This window comes from Lissotriton helveticus, chromosome 6 (genome assembly GCF_964261635.1).
Source record: "Lissotriton helveticus chromosome 6, aLisHel1.1, whole genome shotgun sequence".
NCBI classification, from domain to species: Eukaryota; Metazoa; Chordata; class Amphibia; order Caudata; family Salamandridae; genus Lissotriton; species Lissotriton helveticus.
The window spans coordinates 117,973,623-118,000,050 of record NC_136067.1 but is presented as its reverse complement, the minus strand read 5'-3'; the positions used below and the strand labels follow the sequence as shown (position 1 = coordinate 118,000,050).

Below are 26,428 nucleotides of genomic sequence, written 5' to 3'. Positions count from 1 at the left end.
ACTGGACCTTTTTACCTGTCATAGAGTGAATTAGGCAACCTATTTACCAATAATCGATACTTGCAACAATTCCCATTTGCCTTCCCCAAAGGACCACTGACTAAGAACCAAGTTTGAAGATTTATTACAGAAATGAAAACAGCTGAAGATACAAACACCTCAACACGAGGTTCAAAAGATAAATCGGCACTAATACAAACATAATCCTACGGAAAAGTCTTAGGCGGCTTATGAATAATACGAGAATCAGTTCCAGAACCATCAGGCTAATAAAAATTGCTGTAACTTGAGTTCTAGTATGCATTGGAAAGAAAAGTCAAGTTAAGCTGTCCCTACCCTGTACTAAGTGACATCCCTACTCAACAGTAGCCCATTCCTAGCAAAAGGTGTCAGCCGTGGTGACTTCCAAAGAAGTTCACTCACTTTCTCTCAAACCTGGTGTAATTCTCAAACCTAGCTAAACTCTTTATTCATCCAACCGCTCTCTCTAGCTCCTCTGCCCATCTGCTCTGCCTTCCCCCTCGGGGTGCTGTCCCTAATACAAAACCCCACAATACTGGTGACACGCCTTCAGGCACGCCCCTCTCGAAGGTGTTGGTTTCCAAATTTTTCCGTCATGGCACCCTTCCATCCTTGTCTGTTCCAACGTCCTTGGGTCCCAGACTCTCCGTCGCTTCAAGTTGTATCTTCAAATTCCTCAGCTACTCCTCCATGTCTGAGTCTAGCATCCTAACGCTCATACACAATGGGCCCTTCTACTCTACTGTCTACTTGATGGTGCACCTGCAAAGGAATACATGCAATTCGGCTCACATACCATAAATGTTGCAAAGTTTTCTAAAAGCATCTTTTGTAAAACATTTCCACAGCTAAATGCTAAGCAAGACTTTTCAAACAGGCCTGCACGAGTTTCATGGACTAGGCCTCTACTTGATTTATAGGCCCAACATCTTGCATGAGCAATCCCTTGGTTCCCTAGGCCTCTAACCTTAACAGCTAATGCATTTTCTACCTTGCTAGTTATCGAGTATAAATGACACAGTTATACATTTCAATAAGCAAATTTGAAGGCACGATAGTGCTCGTTTAAACACACTTCTCATCAGTGAAAGATTTCATTTCAACGACATCTCTATGTTCAACAGCAAGTGTGGATTTGTAATTCATAACCTTGGCTCTTCAGATTTCTAATACCAGTTACTCTAGTTCTCCATCCCACATTGCATTTAAACATGATTAAAAGTCCTCTATATATACGGGCGCTGACTACTTGTACATATGATGCACCCCTACAAATTTCTCCTTAAATGGCGCTCTCTCATCCTCATTACCCTTCGCTTCTAATTCCTGGTGTTCATAATACTGAGCCATAGTCAAAAGAGATGCCGGAGGGGGGCGTGGCCGGGCAAGATGGCCGTGCAGACGTGACCTGCTTCGGCTCCCGGTCCGCGCAGCGCTCGGCGAGCCCGACTGGCGGCGAAACTGCATGGAATTGCTACCGCGGACTATCCCCAGACGGCGGAAGTCCTGAGGCATAAAAAAGTGGCACTTTGAGGAACTATTGGGGCCCCGGGAGCTCTGGATTGCTGGGTACAGGAGCGGCGAGCGGCCCCGGGCTCAAGCACGTAATCCCGCGAGACAGCCAGGGGCACCAATCGGCAGTCTCTGTGGCTGCTGAGGGGAGCGCTGGCGCCACGGAGGCAGCGGAGGACTGGAGGGTGAGTCCCTGTCATCTGCACAGGCCTGCACTTTCTCTAAAAACGCTCCAGAGGCAGACAAACCGACTGCCTGACCTCAAGATGGCGGCCGGTGGGACACCCTGAAATGGCGGCAGACCTCGTGGGGCTCCGACTAACTCCTACGGGCCTGGAGATGCCCCAACAGAGTACCAGCAGTGGGGTGATGAGAGACGTGACCCGCAGACAGCGAAGGGGCTGATAGACCCCGTTGGAGATGTCCGAGACTTTGCCAGGCAACTACTGCAACGAGGGAAGGCTGGGGAGGGCTACAAAGGCTGGAACCTGGAGGCGGCGCGCCTAGAAAGATCTCCCCCCCCCCCCCACGCCATCGCGACGGTGCGGAGAGGCGCTTACAGACTCTAGTGGAGGTTAGTCCTGACGTTGCGTTTCTCAGTCTGAGGGGAGTCTGCGCATTGCTGTTCCCTGCTGCACTACAGGCCTCCTCCTGAGCCTACGTTGAATGTAGAGGGGGTGCCCCGCCGAGTTCAGAGGCGGCCGAGCAGGGTGTGGGTCCACTTCCTTATGCCTCCGAAGAAAGGCACAAACAAGGGAACTGGCAAGGTATCGGACTTTTTTACTACCACTGATAATCGGTCGGCTCTCAGAGGCAATTCTGAGAAGACAGCCATGGCCATTTCCAAAGCTGATTTCCTATCCATGTTTGAGGACTTCAAATCTGAACTGCGCAATGAGCTTGGTCAGGACATTAAATCTTCTATTGACCAACTACGCTCGGATTTCTCGGAACGCTTGGCCTCTCTCCAAAATGATGTGGACTCCGTGGGCACCAGAGTTCTCGATTTAGAAACACAACACCAAGAGCACAAGCAAGCGGTGGGTGAGTGTCAGGAGGACATCCAATCCCTTAAAGAACAGCCCCAGCAAGCGCAGCTGAAATCTGAGGACCTGGAAAACCGCGCTCGGCGGGAGAACATTCGCGTCAAAGACCAGGAAGAGGGCGCAGAGGGGCCAGACCTGGAGGCCTTTATGGAGGGCCTCTTCGCGGAAGTCCTGAGCCCCACGGTGCTCAAGATAAAACTGGATAGAGTACACAAAGTAGGCCCCCCCCAGAGGGGCGAACAGAGGAGGCCTCATGATATCCTGGCGAAATTCCACTTTTATAAAACCAAGGAGGCGGTCTTACAAGCAGCTAGGGCAAAGGACTCCATCGCCTTTCAGAATTTCTCTTGCGCCATCTTCCAGGATGTCGCTCCTTCTACGCTGGCGCACAGAGACGCTGCAGCCTATTACTACCAAACTCCAGGAAGACGGGATCAAATGCCGGTGGACATATCCTTTCGGGCTCAGTTTCGACCGACTTGAAGGACGGCCTGCACCTCCTGGGCTTACCGACGGAAGAGGGAGACTCCTCGTCTGGTTCTCCTGGCGACCCTCCAGGGGGTGCAGCTTCCAGCTCGGCCTGGTCGCAGAACACGAGAAGGGGGAAACGCTGAAGATGAGGTGATGTCGCGGGGATTGTCTACCACACTGGTATCAGTGACACAGCCCTAAGCATTAGCCTCTCGTAGAGGTGGTGAGCTAGATTGCCCTTCCTCTCAGTCTGGTTTGTGCCGGGGCGACCGGGGACTTACACGCTAGGATGGGTGCTTGCAGCTGCAGTGTCTGGGACAAATTGTGAGTGCCTTATGTTTCGTTGATTCTCTATTGAGATATCGCTACAGTGCTGTGCGGACTGGGTCCCAGGACCCGTTGTCCCCACGAGTCCATGCGGGGGCAGATTTGCCCCACGCTACGACAGACCAATGGTTTTAGAGTATTAATTTGGTTTCTTGTTCCGTTGAGTTTTGCGGGGGTTGGGGTGTGGGGTGGGAGGGATGGTGGTGGCTGTACTGTTTTGTTCTTTCCTGAAAGGATTTGTGCATGGGGTCTTGGGGGGAGGGGGGAGGGGCAGCGGTGGTCTCAGCTTTGACAATCTTTGGGAGAATCTAGGCACTTTAAGTCACCCTGGTCTTTTCCTGCACCCATGGGCGAGGGATTGGGGAGTTAACACGATGGTCGTTTGGAGCATATTGGTTAGACTGTCAAAGAGGAGGTACATGGGTCCCACATTGCAATGCCGATTACCGTAGGTACTTGGATTGTCAAGGGGCTTAACTTCCCTCAGAAACGTCAGAAAGTATGGAAGTATATACTAGATCATCACCTAGACATAGTTGCCCTTCAGGAAACACACTAACTTAAGACTGAGGACTCCCGTCTAAAACACAAGCAATACCCCCTTATTTATAAGTCTTCAGCCACTACCAAGGATAGGGGGGTGGCACTTTTATTTCGGTCTACTACTCAGTTCCAGCCCATAAGGGTGAAGAGCGACAGGGACGGTCGTTGGATTATGGTCAAGGGGCGACTGAAAGCGAAGCTGTGCACCTTTGTGGCACTCTACGCCCCTAACACTGGGCAGAAGGTCTTCCTGCAAACTCTCCTGGGTAAGGTGATAGATTTTGCCGAGGGACCTCTGGTTCTTATGGGGGACTTTAACTTAGTATTGCACCCAGATCTTGATAGCACACATACTCGCCGCTCTGACTTGGGCTCTTTTCCCTTTGACACTCAGAGACATATTCAAGACCTAGGCCTGCTGGACACCTGGCGCGCTCTCTACCCTCAGACCCGGGACTATACCTTCTTTTCACATGTTCATCACTCCTACTCCCGGCTGGACTACATCTTCGCCAGCCAGTCCCTACACGGGGGCAATTTCAAGGAGGCGAAGATATTCCCCATATCCGTCTCGGATCATAGTTTATACTCTGTATGTCTTTCCTGGTTTGGTAATGCCCCGTCCCCTGCTCGGTGGTACTTCCCGGCGTCATTAGCGAGGGACAAGGAATCCTGTACCCAACTCAGGGAGACTATCAAATAATTTGTTTCCCTTAACAGGCCGGAAGACACATCTGAATATAATACGTGGGACTCCTTTAAGGCCGTGCTGCAGGGCAAGTGCATCGCACTCAACACAGCTCTGAATAGACAACGGGCCAAGGAGAGGGAATTACTCGAGGCGGAACTATCGACCATTGAACAAACTCACACGCTCTCACCCACCAGACAGACACTACGCAAACTCATGGCGATCAGGGGTAAACTCCGGGCTATCTACAATAATAGGGCAGAGTTCACTCTTCTTAAGTTGCGTAATCTTTCTTATACTCAAGGCAATAAAATAGGGAACCACCTCGCCAGGCAACTAAAAGATAAACGGGAAAGAGAGTATATAGGTGGCATTCAAGATCCCTCAGGGGACATCGTCCATAGAGACGAGGATAAGGCGGACCTTTTTGGGGCGTTTTACAAGACCCTATACTCTACAGACACTCTAGACGTTGACAGACAGCAGGACTTCCTTAAGAACCTGCCCATCCCTCAGGTCTCCCCCGCTTGGAATGAAGAGCTTATAGCTCCGATCACCCTTGACGAGGTTACCTCGGCTATTAAAGCATTGAAATCCCATAAGGCGCCAGGCACGGACGGTTACACCGCTACTTTCTACAAGACATTCTCCTCTGACATCGGTCACCACCTAGTTAGGCTTTTTAATAGAATGGCCGCGGACTGGGACGCGACTGGTTCCATGTCCGAGGCGGTGAAGGATCCCTCACGCTGCGCCTCCTACAGGCCTATTGCCCTCTTGAACATAGACGCAAAACTATACTCTTCTATTCTGGCTAAGAGACTGAACGACCTTATGCCGCTCCTTATCCACCCAGACCAGTCTGGCTTCATTGCAGGACGCCAAACTCATGACAACACCCGCCGCATTGTCCACTTGATCAAAAAGGCCAACAAATTTAAGATCCCTGCAGTTCTGTTCTGGTTGGACGCCGAAAAGGCATTCGATCGCGTCGACTGGAGGTTCCTATTCTCCACACTTTCGGCGTTTGGCTTCTCCCCACAGTTCATAAACATGATCCGGGCTAACTATCGGAACCCACGGTCTAAAGTATCGGTTAATGGCGTGCAGTCTTCCCCCTTTACGCACTCCAGAGGGACTAGGCAGGGATGCCCCCTGATCCCCCTGTTGTTCGCCCATAGTATAGAACCACTAGCAATTGCTGTCAGAGAACACCCTGGGATTGAGGGCCTCCCCTGCACCGGGGAATCCCATAAGATCTCTCTTTTTGCTGACGATGTCCTCTTATCTCTGTCAAACCCGACGGTGTCTCTCCCGCACCTACAGAAGGAGCTAGATCGTTTTGAGGAGACTGCAGGCTTCAAAATTAATCTGGATAAATCTTATATACTTAATCCTACCCTTTCGCAGAAGGAGGTCCATCACCTTCAATCACTGACGCCTTTGCAGTGGGCCGCCTCCTCTATCCAATATCTGGTTGTCCAACTGATGCCGACAGTAGGGAAACTATACGCAGCCAACTTCCCACCCACTATCACCCGCATTCAGGCGGAGCTGACGAGATGGAAGCCTCTCTTCCTATCCTGGCTGGGTCGCGTCCATGCAATCAAGATGACCCTTCTCCCTAAGTTATTATATCTATTCCAGGCGCTCCCAATAGAACTGGAAGGGGACGACTTTAGGCGTGTAAAAGCAATGATCCTACGCTTCATCTGGCAAGGAGGACGTGCTCGCTTCTCGTTCTTCCTGCTGCGCCGCTCCCAACGGGAGGATGGGTAGGTCTCCCTGATATCCAGCTCTACTATAAAGCTGCGCAACTTAGGATTCTGGTCGAATGGTCACAGAAAGAGTCCGAGAAACACTGGCTCCATACAGACCGCGGTGTAGCGGGAAGAACGATTTGGGACCTAATCTGGCGTGCAAAACAAGACAGACCGAAAAACGCCTACCTTAGCACCCCTACGGGTACCATCTTACGAGTCTGGGATTCTGTGACGAAAGATGAAAGCTAGTCTACATTCCCATCACCCTTTACACCACTACACTTCAATGCAGCGTTTCCTCCGGCTCTTCAGGAGGGACCCTTTGACGCCTGGCGGGAGGGGGGATGCCTGGCGTTGACCCACTTGTTCCACAACTATGACCCACTTACATTCGACAACTGTAAGAGAGACTACGGGGTAGGAGACTATGAGCGCTATCACTATACCCAGTTACTGCATTGGGCCTTAGGCCCCCAGATCCGAGAGGGGGCTACCCGTTCCCTTACTAAATTTGAGACCTTCCTTGTTAAATCCTCATCCATTAAGGGGGCAATATCATTTCTGTACAAACTTCTGCTCTCCACTACGCACTCTCCCCGGCCGCGATACATGTCTATGTAGGAAGGGCTGGCCCAACGGGACATTACTGACGAAGAATGGGCTCATTTGTGGTCTGACATTTTTAAATTTAACCAATCCACAGATCTGCGAGAAGCACACTTCAAGACAGTGATGGACTGGTACTTATATCCATCCAAGCTAGCTCGAACCTTCCCGGGTTCGTCAGATAGTTGTTGGCGAGGGTGTGGACTGCTCGGAGACTTCCAACTCATTTGGTGGGACTGCCCAACCATCAGGCCTTTTTGGGAGGAAATCTTAGCTCAGGTGAAGGACATGCTGGGGTATCCCATCCCGACATCCATGGCTGAAACACTTCTGGGCATCCGTGATCCTATGTTGGAACACCAAACTAGGGCGGATAAAAGAATCATGTGGCTGTGTATTGGGGCGGCCAAGACCACTATTGCGGCAGCATCGAAGTGGAGGGAGGCGCCAGCAATGTCCTTGTGGCACTCCCGCCTCTGGAAGTTGCTCAGCCTGGAACGTATGTCGGATATTTTTAAGGAAGACTTCAAGAACTTCGAGTTTAGGTGGGGTCCGCTGGTTTCCTTCCTCTCACGGGGTCTTCCATCAGCAGTTTGTTCCGCTACAGTTAGGGCCCTACATCTCTTCCAACTCTAAGTAGGCTCCACATTGGCGGACCCGTGCCAGGATATAGAGGCCACCACCAGGGTAGGGGTGGGGAGAGGGTTCAGGGAGGGGGAGGGGGGTTTTGTTCAGTTGTTTGACTCTTGGTGTGATTCCTAGCTTTGACTTAACTTTTGGCCTCAGGGAGAGAGTCCCGCTATACCCACACCCACTGGAACTTTGTTTGATGATGGACCTGCACAGAACACTGTCTCTTGCAGAGACGACGACGGAGCTAACGCAAGCCCACACTGACACTCCTGCTCGGAATGTTTGAGCTATGTACCCATAAGCTTTAGAATCTGTATCCCTCAGTTGAGCTGCGAATTGTGATTGGGGTGCATTGACAAGTACAACAGGGTTCTTCTTTTTAGGTACCATCGCTTTTGCTAGTGACCAGCTCTCCCCTGCGTGGGATAATGGGCGAATTGTGCCTTGAGTCTATGTGGAAAAATTAATAAAAACTTCTTTGAAAAAAAAGAAAAAGATGCCGGAGAAGAGGTAGTCCATGAACTCTCGCTGGCCTTTAGGCGACTAGCTATTCCTGGCAAAAGGTTTGCGACATATTTATCGACAAACAGATGCCTACCCGTGTCATCTGTCAGTGACTGGCCACTAAAATCGTGGAATGCCTCCTCAAAGCGTGTAAAGAAATCCTAAACCGATTCATCTGCCTTTTGCTTACACAACGCTAATACAGTCCAATCTATCTTTTTAGGGGGAATAATCGTCTTTAACTTAACTACTATAGCTGTAGGGAGATCTAAAATTAAATTACACGGTTTCTTTGCAGGCTCCCGCTCTACATCCATTTGTTCTAACTCTTTCCATAATGCCCCAAAAGTGGCATGATCATCAACTTTACGCACATGTCGGCGGCAATATCAATCTGAAAAACAAATCAATATCATGCAAAGTCATGGTACAAGAGCTAATAGCACCCTCAACTTCCTCATAAAAAGCTGCTGGATTTTTACGCGGATCAGGCAATGCATTTTTAAGAGCCATAAGATCCACTCTATTCCAAGGAGTATAGGCACAATTATAAATAAAGTAACACTTCGAATCGGCAGAACTTTTATCATCATCTGTTCCCTCGCCTCTAGGAGGAACATACAAAGGCGCGGTTTCACGCATAGGTTTCGCATGAACTATCATAGTCTTATCTGTTCCGAGGATAGAAGCTTGCGCCACGCCGGGCTGAGATGTTTGTGCAGCTGCGTCTGCTGCCTTTTTCTCCTCTCCCAAACGGACTGCCTCAACATGTAATTTAACCAAGCGCCTGATAGAGTCAGCCACCTGAGAAAAGAGAAAAAGACCATCACGCATTTGCTTTCAATCATTTGCTATATCAACAGGCTCCAATTCCTCAGAATATTTCCTACACCATTCAACAACTTCTGCGGCAAACACCTCTGTAAAATATACTTGCTCCCTTTCCTGCCAATTCTTCATGTCATCTAAAAGTTCAGAGGCAGTATTACGGGCGTCCTTGCGAGCAGCAGATCTAAGCTCAGTAGAACGCGCAGTGGGCAACATAGAACGAGTTTCTCGCGCTTTATCCTGATCTGTAGAAGATTCCTCATCGGACTTATGAGGAGTGGAAGGGAAAATATACGGAGGGGGAGAACGATCTAATACCAAGAAATCATCCTCCGGTTTATTAAGGATAGGATAAAGGGGCTGCCTAACAGCGTATTGGCCAGTTACCTGTAAATGGCACTCCCTATCCTCTCTCTCTCTCTTAGTTCTTCAATCTCTTTATTTTTCAATTCTAATGCTTTCGTATAAATGTTCTTTCGCTGTTCTTTTTCAATCAAGGCTTGCTCACGCTTCATTCGTTCACGCACTTCTTTCTCCCACATTTGCACACAGTCAAACCTATCTTGCCTAGGCTTTCGCTTAAACATACATTGTTCCACATACTGATTCTTTCGTAAATCAAATGACCCATGCATAGGCCAACGCAACTCAGGATCCTTGCTAGTATATTTATTTCATAACGTGCTGCACATTATAGAAGAAATACCATACTTAATATACATGTCCCTATTAGGTGTCCCCTCCGGGAGGGCCGGTTGTGCTTGATCGAGTCTCAAACTGGTACCACTACAAAAGCAACACATCCTACGTAGTGTGCTAGAAACAGGCATGCTAAAAATAGTGCAGAATATGCAGTATTATAATCAAAGTAGCGCTTAAGGTACTCTTCGTACGTTGCCCCGTTCAAACAAATTCAAAACAGAGAAAAATATCCTCATTACCTGCCTATATAAATTGCTATTTATATATTACATACATACAAATACAAATATTGGCCAATCATACAAATCAAAAGCCACAGTAAGCGTTACTAAACTACCTTACCAATCCAAGGCATCAAAAACCAACAGCAAGTGCCGCAGAACGACTCTTACCAATCAAATGGTGTACAAGTTCCAACTGCCAAGTTCTCAAATCGACCAAATGGTCAATGCGCGGCGAATCAACAGAAGAGATCTCAGTCGAGGACCGGCACCACCTGGATGGTCCGATCAGAAAGAAAGGAAAAACGCAGTGGTTCCCAAGACTCGGGTCTCCTCGGGCAGCGATCGTGTCCAAAGCGAGATTCCAATCCTTCGTTTTGACCAGTCCTTCGGGCATCCGAGTCGCCGATGAGCCCCACGTTGAGTGCCAATTTGTAGTAGTGGGCCTCAGCAAGGCCTACCAGTGCTAGGGGTTCGCCCTTCTCTGCACAGAGTCCTCAGACCATAGAATAGAAGTTGGCACAGAAACTGGAATTGAAAATACAAGATTTATTAAACCTCATGAGGTGGAACTACATTCACACAACACCCGTCAGTAATGTATGAAGTAGCACACTGAATGGAAGGAGCTTGATCCTTTTATACCCACACAGGGGCTCAAAAGAAGGCGGTACAATTACAAGAAGAAGGTTTTAGGTACATGTAAGGTCATACAGAAAATGCACAGTCAACAAGTGGGAGGAGCCAATTCTGGTGAACACATCCTGACAGTTACAGACTAGGGACAGCTGCAAGGACAGCTGCAAGCTCAACTGAGCATGTGCGAAGCAGAAGAGGCTAAATATAACCTGTCTCTAGGCAGATTTCAAGGACAGACAACAGCAAGGTAGGACAGAGCACATGGCATGCACGTGGTAGCACATGGCAAACAAGATGGCGGCCAGAAATACAAAATGGATTCCACAAAACGGACAAGATAGCCTCTATATACAGGATGGCTTCTGCTAATGCTAACCTAATCGCTGCCAAATTACAACACCAGGGCAAGGTCAGCGGAGCGGAGGTTTCTCTTGGGTACGTGGAAGGATACTCTCTCGTTGAGGTATTTGGGTCCGATGTTGTTGAGGGATTTGTAGGCGTGGGTGAGGAGCTTGAAGGTGGCCCTCTTTTCGACGGGGAGCCAGTGGAGGTCTCGCAGGTGTTGGGTCATGTGTTTGTGATGCGGAGTCCTGCGGACGAGTCTGGCAGCGGCGTTTTGGGTGGTCTGGAGTCCGATTGCCGGTAGGTGTGTATCTAGGTGATGCAAAGTGGCGAAGAAAGTGTGCAGGTTGTGAGTCATGGATCTTCCAGGGATAAACCCTGATTGATCTGGTCTAGCAATAATTGGGAGAAGAGGCTGGAGCCTGTTTAGAAGGAGTTTAGCAAGTATTTTGGTGTTGTTGTTTAGGAGAGACAGGGGGCGATAGGACTCGCACCAGTTAGCTGGCTTATCCGGTTTTAGATGAAATTATCACTGTTTCGCGCATAGATGGGGTAGAACCCACTTCTCTATTGATACTTGATATACTGCTAAGAGGTGGGGTGCCAATATAGCTGCATACGTTTTATATAAGGAGACTGTCAATCCGTATAGTCCCGGAGCTTTGTTTCCTGGCATGCTTTGTATGGCCTGAATTATGTCATGGGATGTGAAGCGCTCGTCTAAATATGCGCGGTGTGCAGCGCCTAGCCAAACCAGCTCGATTGAATCTTAGTATGCGCTCAGCTCTGAGCTTAAGCCACTGCCTGTAGAATGGTAAAGGGTAGCATAGAATTGTGCTAAGAGGTCAAGTGTGGCGCGTTCGCTTTTAATAGGACTGGAGTTATCCTTTACCAGCTCAAATATATAGGATGAAATCTGCGGTGCTTAAGTATTGAAGCCAAGACTATACCGGAACCATCCCCCTCTCCGTAGCGCCTGGCCCTAGCATGTTTACCAAGAAAGCAGGCTTCTCTATGCGCCTCTTCCTCGTACTCGGTGATTTTCCCCCTAATTATTGCAATGTGTTCTGGGTCACTGCTTTGATGGTATAAGAGTTCTGTTTCACAGATATTTTGTTCTATTAGTTCCAATGTGTGCCAGATCAATTTCAATATCCTCGATTGTTTGGCTATGGATGATGCTCATAATACGGCCTTGAAGGCATCCCAGAGCGTCGAGGGAGACGATACCAATCTTTCATTGAGTGAGAAGTATTGAGTATTATACTGCGGATCTCCTCCTGAAATACCGTGTCATGCATAGCTTTGGGGGTGAGAGGGGTAGGCGCCAGTTAAATGCACGAGGGGATGTGTTTGGTATTAACCAGCTGAGAAGGGCAGATGCATAGTCGGAAAGAGTGTATCACAGGTGTCGGGCATCTGTGGCCAGCAAAAGTCTCCCGTTTTCAGCCAAAAGTCCAATCTGGACCAGGCGTTATGAGATGATGAAATGCATGTACCTTTAGCTCTCTCTGGATGCCATTTGCGCTAGATGTCTATAAGCGCTCGCTCGCGGATTAAAGAGAGTTGCTTCTGCCGCGCCCTAGAATGAAGACTGCGGGCGATGCCAGATCGATCCTGTGTGTTATTCAGAATAGTCGCCCCCCATATTAGGGTATCACTTTTCATTAGGGAAATCTTGGACCAGACAGTGTGGAAGAAGCCAGGGCCATCCCTATTGGGCCCGTAGACTGCTGCCAGAGTGATGGATGTTGTGTCTTGTGTGACACTAATAATGCTGTATCAACCCTCAGAATCAATTGAGGTGCAGGAAGTGGTCCATCTTAATCCATGTCATATCAGTATAGCTACTCCTCGTGAACAGTTAAAATAGACTGAAGAGTATACCTCACCCCAGTATCTATTATGTAGTTTGGGGTCTGTCGTGTTCTGGAGGTGCGTTTCTTGTAGAAAGCATATGTCTATTTAATGCCTAATTAAATATGAGTGGATGAGGCGTGTTATCCTGTGGCCGTTAAGCCCTGTAATGTTCCAAATGAGGAAGGTAACCAAGGTCATAAGTATGGATGTCGGACTGACCCATTGAGGGTATGCTCGGGTCTACTGTTTAGCTCACATGTAAACTACAAATGCCTAAGGTGGGTGTGTTGTCTAGGTTCTTTAAAATGCAGGAGGAATGGGTGCCCCCCTGTGTGTTCAAATGCTAGAGTCGTATGCCCTCTTGTCCCAACCCTGCCCCAATTACAACAATCTGTCCCCAACCCACCCCCTTCCACACAAAACCGACCTCATCCTACCACACCAACCCCCCCAATTAGTTTGTGATTTGCTACCCTCCCACCTCCCCCTAACTACAAAGTAACTGAATAACCAACTTAGCAATGGGAGTTCTCCCTTGGGGGCCTGGGTCGTCGACATACTAAACAGCCGGAATGGCGGGGTAGCCAAGCAGCACATGGACTTTAGGCAAAACAGGGTATGCAATTATGAAATGGTAGTGTAGCCCAGGCTCTCTAGATGTTAATCTTCAACTTCATCGTGGTGTGGGCCGCATAGTTTGAATGCCGCAGTTGTACTGGCATTGTGAATTAACAATGGTCCAGACTGAGATTTGCGTTATCAGTAATTGTCACTCGGGCCAGCTTCTGCTCCGGGGGTTCTGGCTGGCTAGGGGATTTCTTGCGACCGCTGATGTGCTTGGTGTATTTAAGGGCTGACTTTACATCCGTGAAGAAATGTGATTGTCCATCAAAAGTTACCTTGAGTTTCGCTGGGTAAAGCAGAGCATATGGGATTTTGGCCTGATGTAGGATGCGTTTGATAGGCACAAATTCTCGACGGGCCGCTTGTACAGTGGGGTTAAAGTCCAGATAGAACAAGATATTATTGCCATGGTGATTAATAGATCCGCGCTCTCCAGCCAGGCGCAAGACAGTGTCACGTCACGGTAGTTGAGGATACGTGCAATGATCGATCTTGGTGTGGCACCCACTAGAGTTCGGGGACCCAACGCGGGGTGTGCACGCTCTACTGTAAACATTGCGGAGAGATCTGTGCCAAATTGATCGCGCAGTAGAATCTCTATGTAGGGTTTCATCTTGGGGATTGCTGTTGTCTCAGGGATTCCTGTTATCCTGAGGTTATTTCGCCTAGAGTGAGCCTCTAAATTCTCTTTTTTGGCTTTGATCACGCTGAGGACCATGTCCAGCTGGAGGAGTTGGTCCTTGGACTCTACCTGGAAGTCCTGCACATGAAAGGCTCAATTTTCTAAGCGATCTAGCCTGGTTTCCTGAGAGTCATCCTATGTTTTTTAACCATGTCCAACTTGGAGGTCAGAGCATCTAGTTTAGTGTCGATAAATTTAAGGCTGGTTCTGACCTCAAGCAGGATTCCTCTGAGGTACCCTGCTTGACCCTCTCCACTTGCCTTGGTGCCCGCTTCTGTGTCTGGGTCTGAGCCCGGCTCCATAAGTCACGTGATCAGTTTATTTTCAAAGGGCAACTTTACTTGCTTGGGGTCATTTTTTCCCATGATGTAGAGGAGATATAATCAAAATTACAGCCTGCATGCGTATGTGGCAGCGATTGTGCGCCTCAGAGGCTGGCCCACTGTGAGCTGGGAATGTTCAGCAATGGGCCGTGTGTCCAGGGGTTTCAATTTTGACTTTGGGTGGCCTTTGTAGAGTGTCCTTCACTCGCAGGTCACCCTCTCCCTCATGGGCCTTGTCTGTTAATGCGGGAAGGGTCAGCCCTCACACCGAGCTGCCCGCCTCCGCATGCAGAACACCAATAGGTCTTAGAGCCCCTGCGGGGCCCGCGCATCTGAGCCCAGCCCCAGCGAGCACTGGAGAGATCCTGCTCGCCGGTACACCAGGCCCCGTCTGGCAGAAAGTCCACTGAGTCCTGACCCTCAAATTGGCAGCAATCAACGCGCAGCAGCGCCCAGCCAGATCCCGGACCCGGCCTCCTTTGCAGCGGACCAAGGCCCCCCCCCAGCCGGGTGCCTACGAAGCGGTCCCTCGCACCGGGGTATGACCTATCAGCCCGCCCCCGGTTCGCCTGACCCAGAGACTGGAGGTGTACAAACGTTTTTCAGGCCTCCACATATCACTTCGCCTCCTCAAGGGCTCCAGGAACAGCACAACAGCCTGGTCAGGTCTCGCACTGGGCAGTCTCCATTCGCCCTCACTGGTTCTCCTTCCATGTCACCAGCACCAGGATCTCTGGCGCAGCAACGAGGCTGCGTTGCAGGACGCGCTCCGGAGCACAGCAGGCCTCAGTCACCCCTTGGCTCATTCCGTCCCCAGTAGGGCCACCAACGCCTGGGGTCGCCGCGGATGGTCAAGCGGGCATTTGTCTGAGGCCCGACCGGTATATGATTGTCGCCCTCGGCTCTGCCATCACTTATGCCAGCAGCAGGTTCACGCTCGCTACGCGCTACAGAGCGCCATGGGACTCCAGTGATCGCCGGCTCGTTTCGCCTGCCAGGAGGCAGCTAGACTTCGGGCCTGCCACGTATCGTGGGCAGAGCGGTCTCAGCAGCCCAGCTAATACGTGGATGTCCCCGTATTGCCTTGTTGTAAGCAGGATTTTGCAGGATTGTTAGCTCGGCCAGCAGAGCCCTCTTAGTGAGTGTCCATCTTGCTGCACGCGTAGACACGCCTCAAAGGCGATGGGCTCTTTGTAGCTCCCTGCTTTGGAATGCTAATTTGCAGTTCTTCTTGCTGACGGGGGTGTAAAACAGCCTCTGACAGAGCAGGCTTTGGTCCTGACCTCCTGAGAGTGGGGGCCCTCACCCCTGAAGGTCAAAAAGTGCCCTCTCCTCTGGAGGTCAAAAACTCTGTGGTGGCAGGCTGGTCAGAACCAGTTATCCAGCACACTAGTAGTTGCTGGGTTTTCAGGGTACACCTCTAAAGTTCCCTCTGGGTGCATGTATTAAAAAATCAATCATTGGAATCCGCGTGGGTTTATTAATACAAGATGTTGGATACCAAACATATTTTGTTTCAGTAAAGCCATCATGTAGCTGGGGAACTCGTTTTTGACCAGTGTCCAGCTCATGTACTTAAAATGTCTCCCTGGTCACTTGTAATGGCAGTAATTGAACTGGCCAGCACAGGGGAATATCTGCTCATGCACTTATTCCCACACAGGTAGTATAGTGCACCCTGTCTTAGGGCTGTAAGGCTTTCTGTAGGGGTGACTTACCTATACTATATGCACTTTCTGCAGGCATGTCACACAAGGATGTGCGCCGCAAGCCCACTAGTAGTAGTTACCAGCCCTGGGTATATGAGATACCACTTTACAAGGGACTGACGGGTAAATTAAAAATGCCCAACAGGTGTAGACCAATCTTACCATATGTAACACAGAGAGCACACACGCTTTACACTGGACAGCAGTGCTAAAGTGCCCAGAGTCCTAGGACCACCAACACCAAGTCCAACAGGTCTCCTAGGGTGGCACAATATATGCTGCAGCCCTTAGAGACCCTCTATAGTACCCATGCCCTAGGTAACTAGAATACCATTTACCAGGGACTTACAGGGGTGCCAAGGGTATTGCCAATTGGGGCAACAATTGCACAGTCTTGGGGCAAGAGAGCTTACACTGGGGACCTGGGTAGCAGGAACCCAGTGCACTTTCTGTCAAAATTGCATCTAATACCAGGCAAAAGGTGTGACCATGTCCAAAAGGGGCACTTTCCTACACAATGCAGTTCAATTAATCAAACGTTCAGCTACCTTTTGGGATTGATGAGAAGGGGCTAAAAGTACAGTGCTATAATTCTGGTCTTAGGTTACCTGAGTGATTGAGACAACAGGACAAGGATCTGAGTGCACAGGTCCAGAAATCAAAGGTTCAGATGTCTGCTTGGATTGATGAGACAGGGCGGAGAGTATGGTGCCATCATTTTGATCTTTGGTTACCTGATGAGATTGAGACAACAGAGGGTTTGAGGAGAAGGATCTAATTTTTGCATTCTATTAATGAAAGGTTCAGTTACTTTTTGGGATTGATGAGAAGGTAGCAGAGAGTATGGTGCTATAATTCTGATCTTTGGTTACCTGGTGAGATTGAGAGGGTTTGAAGAGAAGGATCAAGGTGTGCAGTTCCGTAAATAACATCATCAGTTACTTTGTGAGATTCAGAAGGGGCCGAGTGTCTAGTATTTTAAATCCAAGCTTCGGTTACCTGTGGAGTGAGAAGAAGGGGCTGATTATTAAGTACTGTATTTCCAACCTATGTTTTCCTGATTGGGTTGAGGAAAAGGGCCCGAGTACAGTGCAAAGAACACCCTTGCTGGTTACCGGCAACCATTAAGAAGTGGGTGATTGTGCGTTTCTGTGACTTCGGGCCTCCATTATCGTCTGGGATTCAGAAAGGACTGACATTGAAAACTGTAGTTACCTATGGTTCCAGTTGGTGGATACTCTTGTATAAGAATAATGCTAAATTTAAGTCATGCTTAACTTTTGACTGTACAAAACATTTCTTTGCAGGTCTCATTTACAATGTTTGATAGTAAATCTAAAAAAAAGCGAAAGCTTGAAAAAGTACGTAAGCAGCAGAAGCTGCAGTGTTTGAGCAACATTGGGCAACAAAATGGCGGAAACATTCTGTTGTCAGGTAAGAGATTTATTTGGTAATGCAAGAGTTTGAAGCAGGAAGTACGAACGTGTTTTGAATGCAGACATGTCATTGTCTTTTTACTGATTATGAATACAAGTGACATGTTTATGAATAGCGAAGTGACATGTGTATAAGCTCCTAAATCTCTCTCAGATATGCTGGAACCCTTGAATTTAAGTAATTAGTAATGCAATGTAGAAGAAGTTAGATTTGTAACGTGCTTTGTTACCTGAAATGTATCCTGGTGCTAAGAGATCTAGATCACAATAAAAGCCACATTTATCTACTGGGAATAAAGACATTGAGCACAGCTGGTCAGGCAGTTGGTTCCAGAGTGCTGCTTCCCGGACTTAAGCCAATTCTAGAGTGGTGGAATTGGGCAACTATCAAGAAATTACCAAAAGCTGATAAAACCTATGTAATATAATCCCAATTGGCTGGAATTTAATACACTCTGGGCAACTGAAACGGCTTATAGATTTAGGGCCTGATTTAGATCTTGGTGGATATGTTACTCTGTCACAACGGTGACTGATATCCTGTCCGACAAAATATAAATTCCACTATATCCTATGGTATTTATTTATATTTTGGCGGATGGGATATCCGTCACTGTTGTGACAGAGTAACCTGTCTGCCAAGATCTAAATCAATCAACCAAACATTTATAGAGTGCTGCATATCACCCATGACGGTCTCAAGGCACTTAGTGTCTTTCAGGAATGAGCTATAGGAAACGGTGTAGGTTCTCCCTTTCATAAATAGATTCTCTAGTGCTAGTCAATGTTGTAACTCTAAATGTATCCCACAACTGCCACAGGAAATGTCTTGAACTTAATGATCAATTATTGACTAAGGATCTTACAGAAAAGTAGACAGCAAAAAATAAATCCTAGCTATAAAATTTCTAGTGATCAGAGAAATGTAGTTGAGGACCTACAGCTATATGTAATACTCCTTGTTGGTTTAACAGGACCTTCGATTGGTTGCTTTTCTGTTGCTCCTCTCTCACTCCAGGGTGGACTTTATGTAACACTCCTTAGTGGTTTAACAGTGCCTTCAGTGGCTTGATTTTCTTTTGCTTTCGGGTAGAGTCCTTACAATACTACCTCATGGGTTGCTTCTGATGGGTTGTTTCTCTGTTGCTCCTCTCCCAATCCGGGATGGACTCCATGTAATAATTCTTGCTGTTATAACAGTGCATCCAATGGGCTGCTTTGTTGTCGATCCTGATTAGCTCCTCTGTTGATCCTGGTAGACTCCATGAAGTAATCTTTGGTGGGTTAACAATGCCTCCAATGGGGTGCTTCACTGTAGCTTCTGAGTAGACTCGATTTACTCATCTTTGTCAGTTTAACAGTACCTCTGATGTATTTCTTCTCCGTCGCTCATGGGTAAACACTGTATAAGGCACCGTTGTTGTTTAACAGTGCCTCATATGGGTTACATTTCTATTGCTCCTCTCCCATACCATGGTAGACTTGATAGAATACTCCTTGGTGATTTAACAGTGCCTTCAGGGGTTTTCTTTCCTGTTGCTTCTGGGTAGACTCCTTATAATACTACCTGATGGTTTAACAGTGCCTCTAAAGGATTGCTTTTCTGTTGCTCCTCTCCCACTTCAGCAAGACTCCATCCAATACTCTTTAATAATAATAATAAAGGAGTTTATAAAGCGCCTGGTTACGCCTTCCGCCTTCCTGGTGGTTTAACAGTGCCTCCAATGGGTTGCTCTTTTGTTGCTCCTGGGTAGGCTCCAAATAATACTTACTGATGTTTTAAAAAACTGTCTCCAAAGACCTGACGTCTCCAATGCTGATGGGTAGACTGTATAGAATACCACTGGATGAACAGTCCCCCCAATGAGTTGCTTCATTTTTTAGCCCGAGTCGCTCCTCTGTTGCTGCTGGTAGACTCCATGAAGTATTCTTTGGTGGTTTCTAATGCCTCAAATGGGGTACTTCCAATGGGCAGACTCCATTTACTAATCTTTAGTGGTTTAACAGTTCCTCTGATGTATTTCTTCTCTGTTGCTCGTGGGTAAACACTATATAAGCCACCATTGTCATTTAACAGTGCCTCCAATGGGTTGCACCTACGTCACTCCTAAGTCAACTCTATATACTAAACCTTGGTGACTTAAGAGATCCTCTAGTGGGCTGCTTCTCTGTAAGTCCTAGGTAATTTCCATTTAATGTTCTTTGGTGGGTAAACAGGGTTATCCATGGGTTGTCAACTGTGTTTTATCTGTGCCAAGATTTGAATTAAAAACTTACTGGAGGCCCTCTTCAGGCCAAAGAGGAAGAAGTATTGACTGGGTTGTCTATAGATGCATCTTGATACACTGTGCTGAGCATGTGGCTGAGCTCCCTCACAGCCGGACCCGTCCTGGCATTGCTACGCTTGCAGCCACCTAAGGAGATTTGGTGCAAGCTGTTCAGTGCTCAGGATGCTTATCGCAGCAATAGGTTGTTGGAATGCTGCTCTGAAAGACATTTGCCAAACTTGCTCTACGTCTTTGCTTCCCATGTGAGCACCACCATTTCTAGAGTTAGGGAGTGGCTATGCCTTACAAGGATGATGGTCAGTCCAAAGCATGTGGTCTGGGAATCCCAATTCAAGATGATTAGGAATTCCTTTTTTCATTTCTGTTTAATGTACATTCCAGCTGGGGTTTTCAGTCTTTTCAAATGTTTCCAGAAATTGTAAAAACAGTAGTTGATAGTGTTTACTCTTGTCACATGTCCAGTGCAGGTCCATTGCAATTTTCCCTGTTGGCATGAGCACGTTGCAGTCCTTACTTTGCTTTACACACGGTACTATACGCACGTATTTTGCTTTGTGCCACTCTGTGCTTTCACACAGAACTTACTGTTATTTTGTGTTCTGTATTTTCCTGGGATTTCGTCTGAACACCATAGACAATATCTAACAATGCTCCTGGTTATTCTGTTTTGGTCAGGCTCTAGCACATGGAGAAAACACACACATGCAGCTGTTGTTTGGGAACACGTATTCTTTGTCAAATAGGTATGCACAGACCGGCAAATATACAGACGAGATCGTGACTACACCTGAGATGTAGAACCTTCATCTGTGCATGCTAAGGTACAAGGTCTGCTGCAAACACTCAGAGATCTTCTGATATATAATTACGTTGCTTCTGTGGAAGGGAAGAGGGGGTTAGTTTTCCGTGGCTTATACAATGACAGTTCCTTTTATGATTTATTGCTTAATTACTATGCTGACCGTATTTGTGTTAGGCATCTTTTTACTTGTTGTGGCACGTATACTCCATACTAGAGCACGATAGTTAAAATAGATATTTGAAACTTTTCTCGTGTCTCTGTCAGATCTTATTGTGGACAAGTGAAGTGTAAGAGTGAAAGGGTGTGTCTTGTCACCGCGATTCCTGAGAGGGTCGGACGTGGTATGTTCTGGGTGTCTAATCACCTGTTCCTCTGTAAGTGAGTAGGAGGGCAATTGAGACACTATAGCTAGTCGTTCCCGGGCTTATGGTTACTAAGGTGGTAGGATAACTGCGTCCTTGCCTACTAAGGTTCTATGGTCCCAAACATAATTCTGTGATTTAACAGAATTCCTGCAACACTATTTTTGCTCTGCAAAAGTTCATGGTGCTCTTCCAGTGTTAATAAAGAATTGGATATTGATTTAGTTGTTCATTCCTATTGTCAATACTCCCTTCCTCTTTCCTTCCCTCTGTTCCTAATTCCATTATCTGTACTTTAAATGTGCTCCTACAAATATCGTCTTATTAATCAGTACTATAACCCCTCTTTCCAAAATTCCAGTCCTACTGGACATTCTGGATGTGTAAGGAAGGGTATATGTTTTGCATCTCATTAATGTTTGATTGCAGCAGACAAAAGGATAATGGTCAATATTTAACACACCTTCTGCATCGTAGGATCCTCACTCATAAACGTAGAATATTCCAGTGCACTTGCGTGGTAATGTGTTTTATATTTTAACTCTCTGGGTTCTTCCTCTATGGGAGTCTTCAGTGCAAGAGGTTATGGATTGAGAAGGAGTCCCTTCTCTGCCCTTTATTCTTTGTTTTTTCCTCTCTTCTTCCTGACACGGGTTCTCAAGTTTTCCTCTCAGGCAAAAGCCCTCCTGGTCTTTTAAAGCGCTCTCCAACATTTTTTGGCAAAACTCACACTGTTAATCTGAGTGAGAAGCAGGAAGACAGACAACAAAGACACGGAATTTGGGTCTGATGAAGCCTTTTTTCGCCACATGAAGGGCATTTCACGATAAGTGAAGACTTGTCTAGAAAATAATCACTACTTTTGATGAGAAACTAGGTGAAAAATGTAGAATAGCATCAAAGATATTGAATGAAGCAACAAAAAAAAACTTGTTGTTACAAAAAGATAAGAAAAAGCAGGGTAAAGTAACCCAAAGAGTCTTCAGAGATCCCCTTCTCTCAAGCTGGAAGCAATAACTAATGCTCTGAGGTAAACTGCCAATACAGTGCATGCTGGGAAAGGAAGCTGCTGGCTTCTGAAAGTAATAGTGTATTTTCTTTGCAGATCTTGAACTCTTGAGCTAGGAGGCTAATTTTTTCTATCATGTTTCCTTCTCTGTATGTGCTCAATAGGTGTTTCAAAGTTAAACTCAGGGTTGTCTCCTGCTGCAATATGGTCACATTATATTGATTACATCTTTTTATAATCCAGAAAAATGCAGTAAAAAAAGCAGGCCTGTCATGTTTTTTTAATGGAGGTAACTCTACTTCTATGAACATTGAGGCGGTTACCTCCATCTAAAGTTTAAGTTTCAATAATTGAAAAAAATGATTCCGGGATCCCCACAAATGGACAGGAATATTCTATGTTTATTACTTCGGTGAGGATACCTACGATACAGAACTTGGAATACAAGTACATAGCTTGCCCTTCCTGCTGCTCTATTTTTCAGACAAATGACAAAAATCGACTGAATTAATGTTTCCTACATAGTACATGAGATATATATTGCTAGGTGCTCACTTTTCTGTTGTTGCAAGCTGGTGCCACAACGACCTGTTTCTTTGTAGCGAGAAAAGTCTGATCTACTAGATGTGGTGTTAACATCTGAGCTGGCCCTATTTCCTGTTCTACCTAGTCATATGGGGGAAGTCGTCTAATAATAAACCTGATTGCTGTTAGCTATTGGGTATTTGTTAACAGCAAACTGCTGCTGTATAATAAAACAGCAGAGGTAGTAAAGACACGTTATGCCTTTCAGGGTGCTTTGGGTTGTTCGCCTGTGCAGTTCAAGTTGGACATTTATTTTACATTGTTAGGCCAAGCCAATGAGATTTTGTGTTTATTTGAAAACCAGGGCGAGGGCGGCTAAGTGTTGATTATTACCAAGCAATTGGGACTTATATTTATTTGAAAGCAGTGCGGGAACAGAGATGCTGCTTGGCTGATGCGAGAGTTGTCCAAGACACTTTACTTTTGTCCTCTGTGTATCTTTCCCTGTTCTTGTATATTTTTAGTCTTAGGGAGGGAACAAACATAGCTCAAAATGTGTCCATTAATTGTGCTATGGTTTATTCAGGTGATTTTGCCAAGAATCTAGCCTTGTTGTAGCGCCATGAGTTCCAAGCTTCCTTTTGACATTGACTCAGTAGAGCCAAAAGTTGAACAGCAGGTGTACCTGTGGCCAGAACATGAACAAATTGTACTTCGGTATGCTAGCTCAGAATCGGTCAATGGGCCTGTTTTTGCTCAAATTGGGATGTCTGCAGCATGTTTTCGGAAACACAGCAGTGGCTCTCTCTTCTTATTTCTGAGCGGCACTGTCTGCAGCTGATGCACACGGTTGTAGATTTTCTGAGTTATTTATGAGCTGTACACAGCCTAGCTTTGGCAAAACCTGCGTGTAGACACTCACTTTGGGCCTGTGCATGGTTGCTTAAGATAATCACGATATAGCCCTGCCTTTTTAGGTTTCGCCTGATCCAGCGCCTGCGCTGATCTGGCGAGACATTTAGTAAGTGGGCTTTAAAAATCCGACCGAGCGCTTTTGCTTGTGGCCTAAAGCTTGCGGTTACGCGCGCGGGTACTCGCACAGGCGCCATCTGGCTTTCCATCATGGCTCATTAAGCGCATAGCTTGCAGCACCCTTACAGCGCGATCACTTCCACTTGCGTGCTTTTTTATTTCCTTATTGCGCGCGCGCACACAACTCCTGGGCTTGTTCAGCATGTTATTACTGTAGATCGGCTTTTTTCCCTCAAAGTCTTTGTAAATTGCTTGTTACACCTGGCCTCGGGTTAAGAGCAAGGATCGAGGCTTCCTGACCTCCCCCAAGCCCCACTGTGTCTTCTTATTCTTACACCACGCCTTGACTTGACCCCCAGTTACAGAAATAGACTCTGCGCGCGCTGCGGGTGCAGGGAGCCGGCTGCAGAGCAGACTTCCATTTTAGACCCATTTAACCCATGATGAAGTGATCCGTCTTTTCACTATGCCATTAAACACGAATGTTGCCTCAGCAGCTGCGGCTCTCCCCGTTGGGATATTCTCGGAATAAGGCCACAGGATATGGGCTTAGGCTGATAATAACGGGATTGAGTGTGATAAACACCTCGGCCCGCGGCTCTTGGAGTTCATACTATGGTATTAGCCCTCCAACAATCACACGTGTGCGTTGGGACGCGGCCTGGATCCCGCCTCGTCTTCCCGCAGTGAGCCCTCCTCGCGGCGCTAAATCGTAGCGCCTCTTTCAAGTGTCAGACACAGAGCACGATTTTCTTTCCTTCTGTCCTTTTTACACAATAATGTCAAGTTAGCTTCATCCGAGGCGGCAAATTCTGAGACCTCTTCTTTTATCTTGGGGTCTAAGAAAATCAAGAGAAGCATATAACAAGTTAAGGACATTGGATGATCACTATACTATAAGTACTGTAACCCTGTACCTGAGAGCAATACTTAGACTGAGAAGGTCCATTATAATTGATTAGCCCTAGTTTTAACCTCCTAAATAGCTTGAATGTACTCTCTGTATTCTTAAATGTTTTTAATAATTCTCAATCGTTCAGTATAATTAGTGTTTTAATTACGAGTGTAAATGATATGATTTTTAAATTGTGATTTTATTGTGTATGCTTTTATGAATTGTTTACACACTTCGAATAAAGCTTTTGAAAAAAAAAAAAGTTAGCTGCTCGAAGGTGATTGGTCACTTACAAAGCGCCGCGTAGATGCGTCTTTGGCCAGAATTAGTGTGGTGCACTGATGCTGAATGTGGGTCAGACAAATGCTTTGAGTGGATTTTGTTTCTTGGCACTCGAGGTACAGGGAAACGTATTTCACTCAGGACTCATATTATCTACTTGAGAAGGAAATTGTTTGTGTTGGCATTGCAGAAACGGGAGATCTAAAATGAGAAGCCTAATACAGGAAATACTACCCCTGTTTGTTGTTTCCGGTGCCCCCACCCTAACAGCCAAAACTGGACAGCTAGCAGGATGGCTCAGTGAGCTGAAGACTCACAGCTGACATGCGCACTAATCTACAGGTCACAAGTGTGAATCCTGCAATCTAGACTCAGCCTTCCATCCTTCCGAGGTTAGTCAATTGAGTCCCATTAAAATTGCTCATGTACAGTTCTAACAAATGGCATAAGTGTGGTAAGGGAACATTATATACACTACACAAGTTGTTATTATTTTTGTTAATATATACAGTGCAACAAGTCACCATTGTTCCCCTCAATTAGAGTGTAATGAAGGTGTCTGACCTCTCATTACACTCAAGATACGTGTGCCCTTTAGTGCTACATGTGTCTCTTTTATCATGCTTACTCCACACCAGAATTTTTTTTTCCTTAATTTGATAAAATGAAGCCGTATCATAATGCACCACGAAAGGGGGTCTAACTCGTTCAGTTTTCTGCAGCTCGGTTGGCATGTGTTCTTTTCTAATAAGACCACAGCAGTGCAACATCGCTAACTGATTGCCCGGAAATAAACCATTTTATTTCTAGTGGCTACCAATTGTAGAGACACAAATCAGTTCTCTTTACCCAGTCCTGCGTCCGGAACAATCACCAGCAAGAGGCAGTCAATTTTCTCTCCTTTTGTAGGAACTTCATTTCCAAGTGTGTAAAGAACACAGACACACACAATTACTCAGTATTAACGCATAGATGCGTTTAGGTGTCTCTGGGCCATTCTTAGACTACCGATGCTTGAATTAAATTCAGACCCACAGAAATGTTGTGAGCACCATTCCTAAACCCTTCTAAGAGAAAATCTCACTTTATATAGACCAACTCTTTTTTTGGTTTTCGCAGTTTTAGATGTTAGATCTTTTTGAATGAATACTTCTTCGGCTTTGCATATACCTGCCCTGCTGTATATTCTCTTTCATCTTATTTGTTAACACGCCTGTTTTACAAATCACCTATATTTCATATAAATTAACACAATCATTGGTAGGGTGAATAATCTTGAACCTTACCCACTTTCTTTGTGCTAAACCCTTCTCTTAATTATCATAACCATAATTGCGTTTAATTCTGGAAACCAGCTTACTTTGTTTCACATCCTAGAGTGCTAGTGGGATATCCCATGACGGTGTGGTGGGATAATATCAACTTGAAAATATCAGCCTGCAATAATTTCGACTCCAAGATATAGATTTGCACAATTTCATCAAGGTAAGTAGATGGGGAGTTGGACCAGTACATCTTTATTCTTCCAGCGCCTAGATACCCTCATGTGTCATAATCTTGTGCAAGTGAAGATTTTCGAGCCTTTATTGCTCTGTGTCAATGTTTTCTGTGGTTGATAGTTTGACACATAAATCCCATGAGCAACTGATGTCATGTATCTGGCTACTTATTTTTATCCTTCAACTAGGTAACTGATAAGTGATACTTAAACTATCTCCCAACCACACAATCGTATGTACTCGGGCAACAC

The 26,428-nt window shown here is 46.5% G+C and overlaps 1 protein-coding gene across 2 annotated transcripts in view; it reads left to right on the top strand.

Annotated features, from left to right (window-relative positions):
• LOC144762322 (uncharacterized) overlaps positions 1–26,428 on the top strand; it is an 86,451-nt gene that overhangs the window by 17,533 nt on the left and 42,490 nt on the right. The window contains exon 2 of one of the 2 annotated variants that reach the window (XM_078647478.1): positions 17,355–17,481. The exons of the other annotated variant lie outside the window; for it this stretch is intronic. Coding sequence (XP_078503604.1) covers positions 17,367–17,481 — 115 coding nt within the window. The 5' untranslated portion in view covers positions 17,355–17,366. The remainder of the gene's footprint in view (positions 1–17,354; positions 17,482–26,428) is intronic. 2 annotated transcript variants of the gene reach the window in all.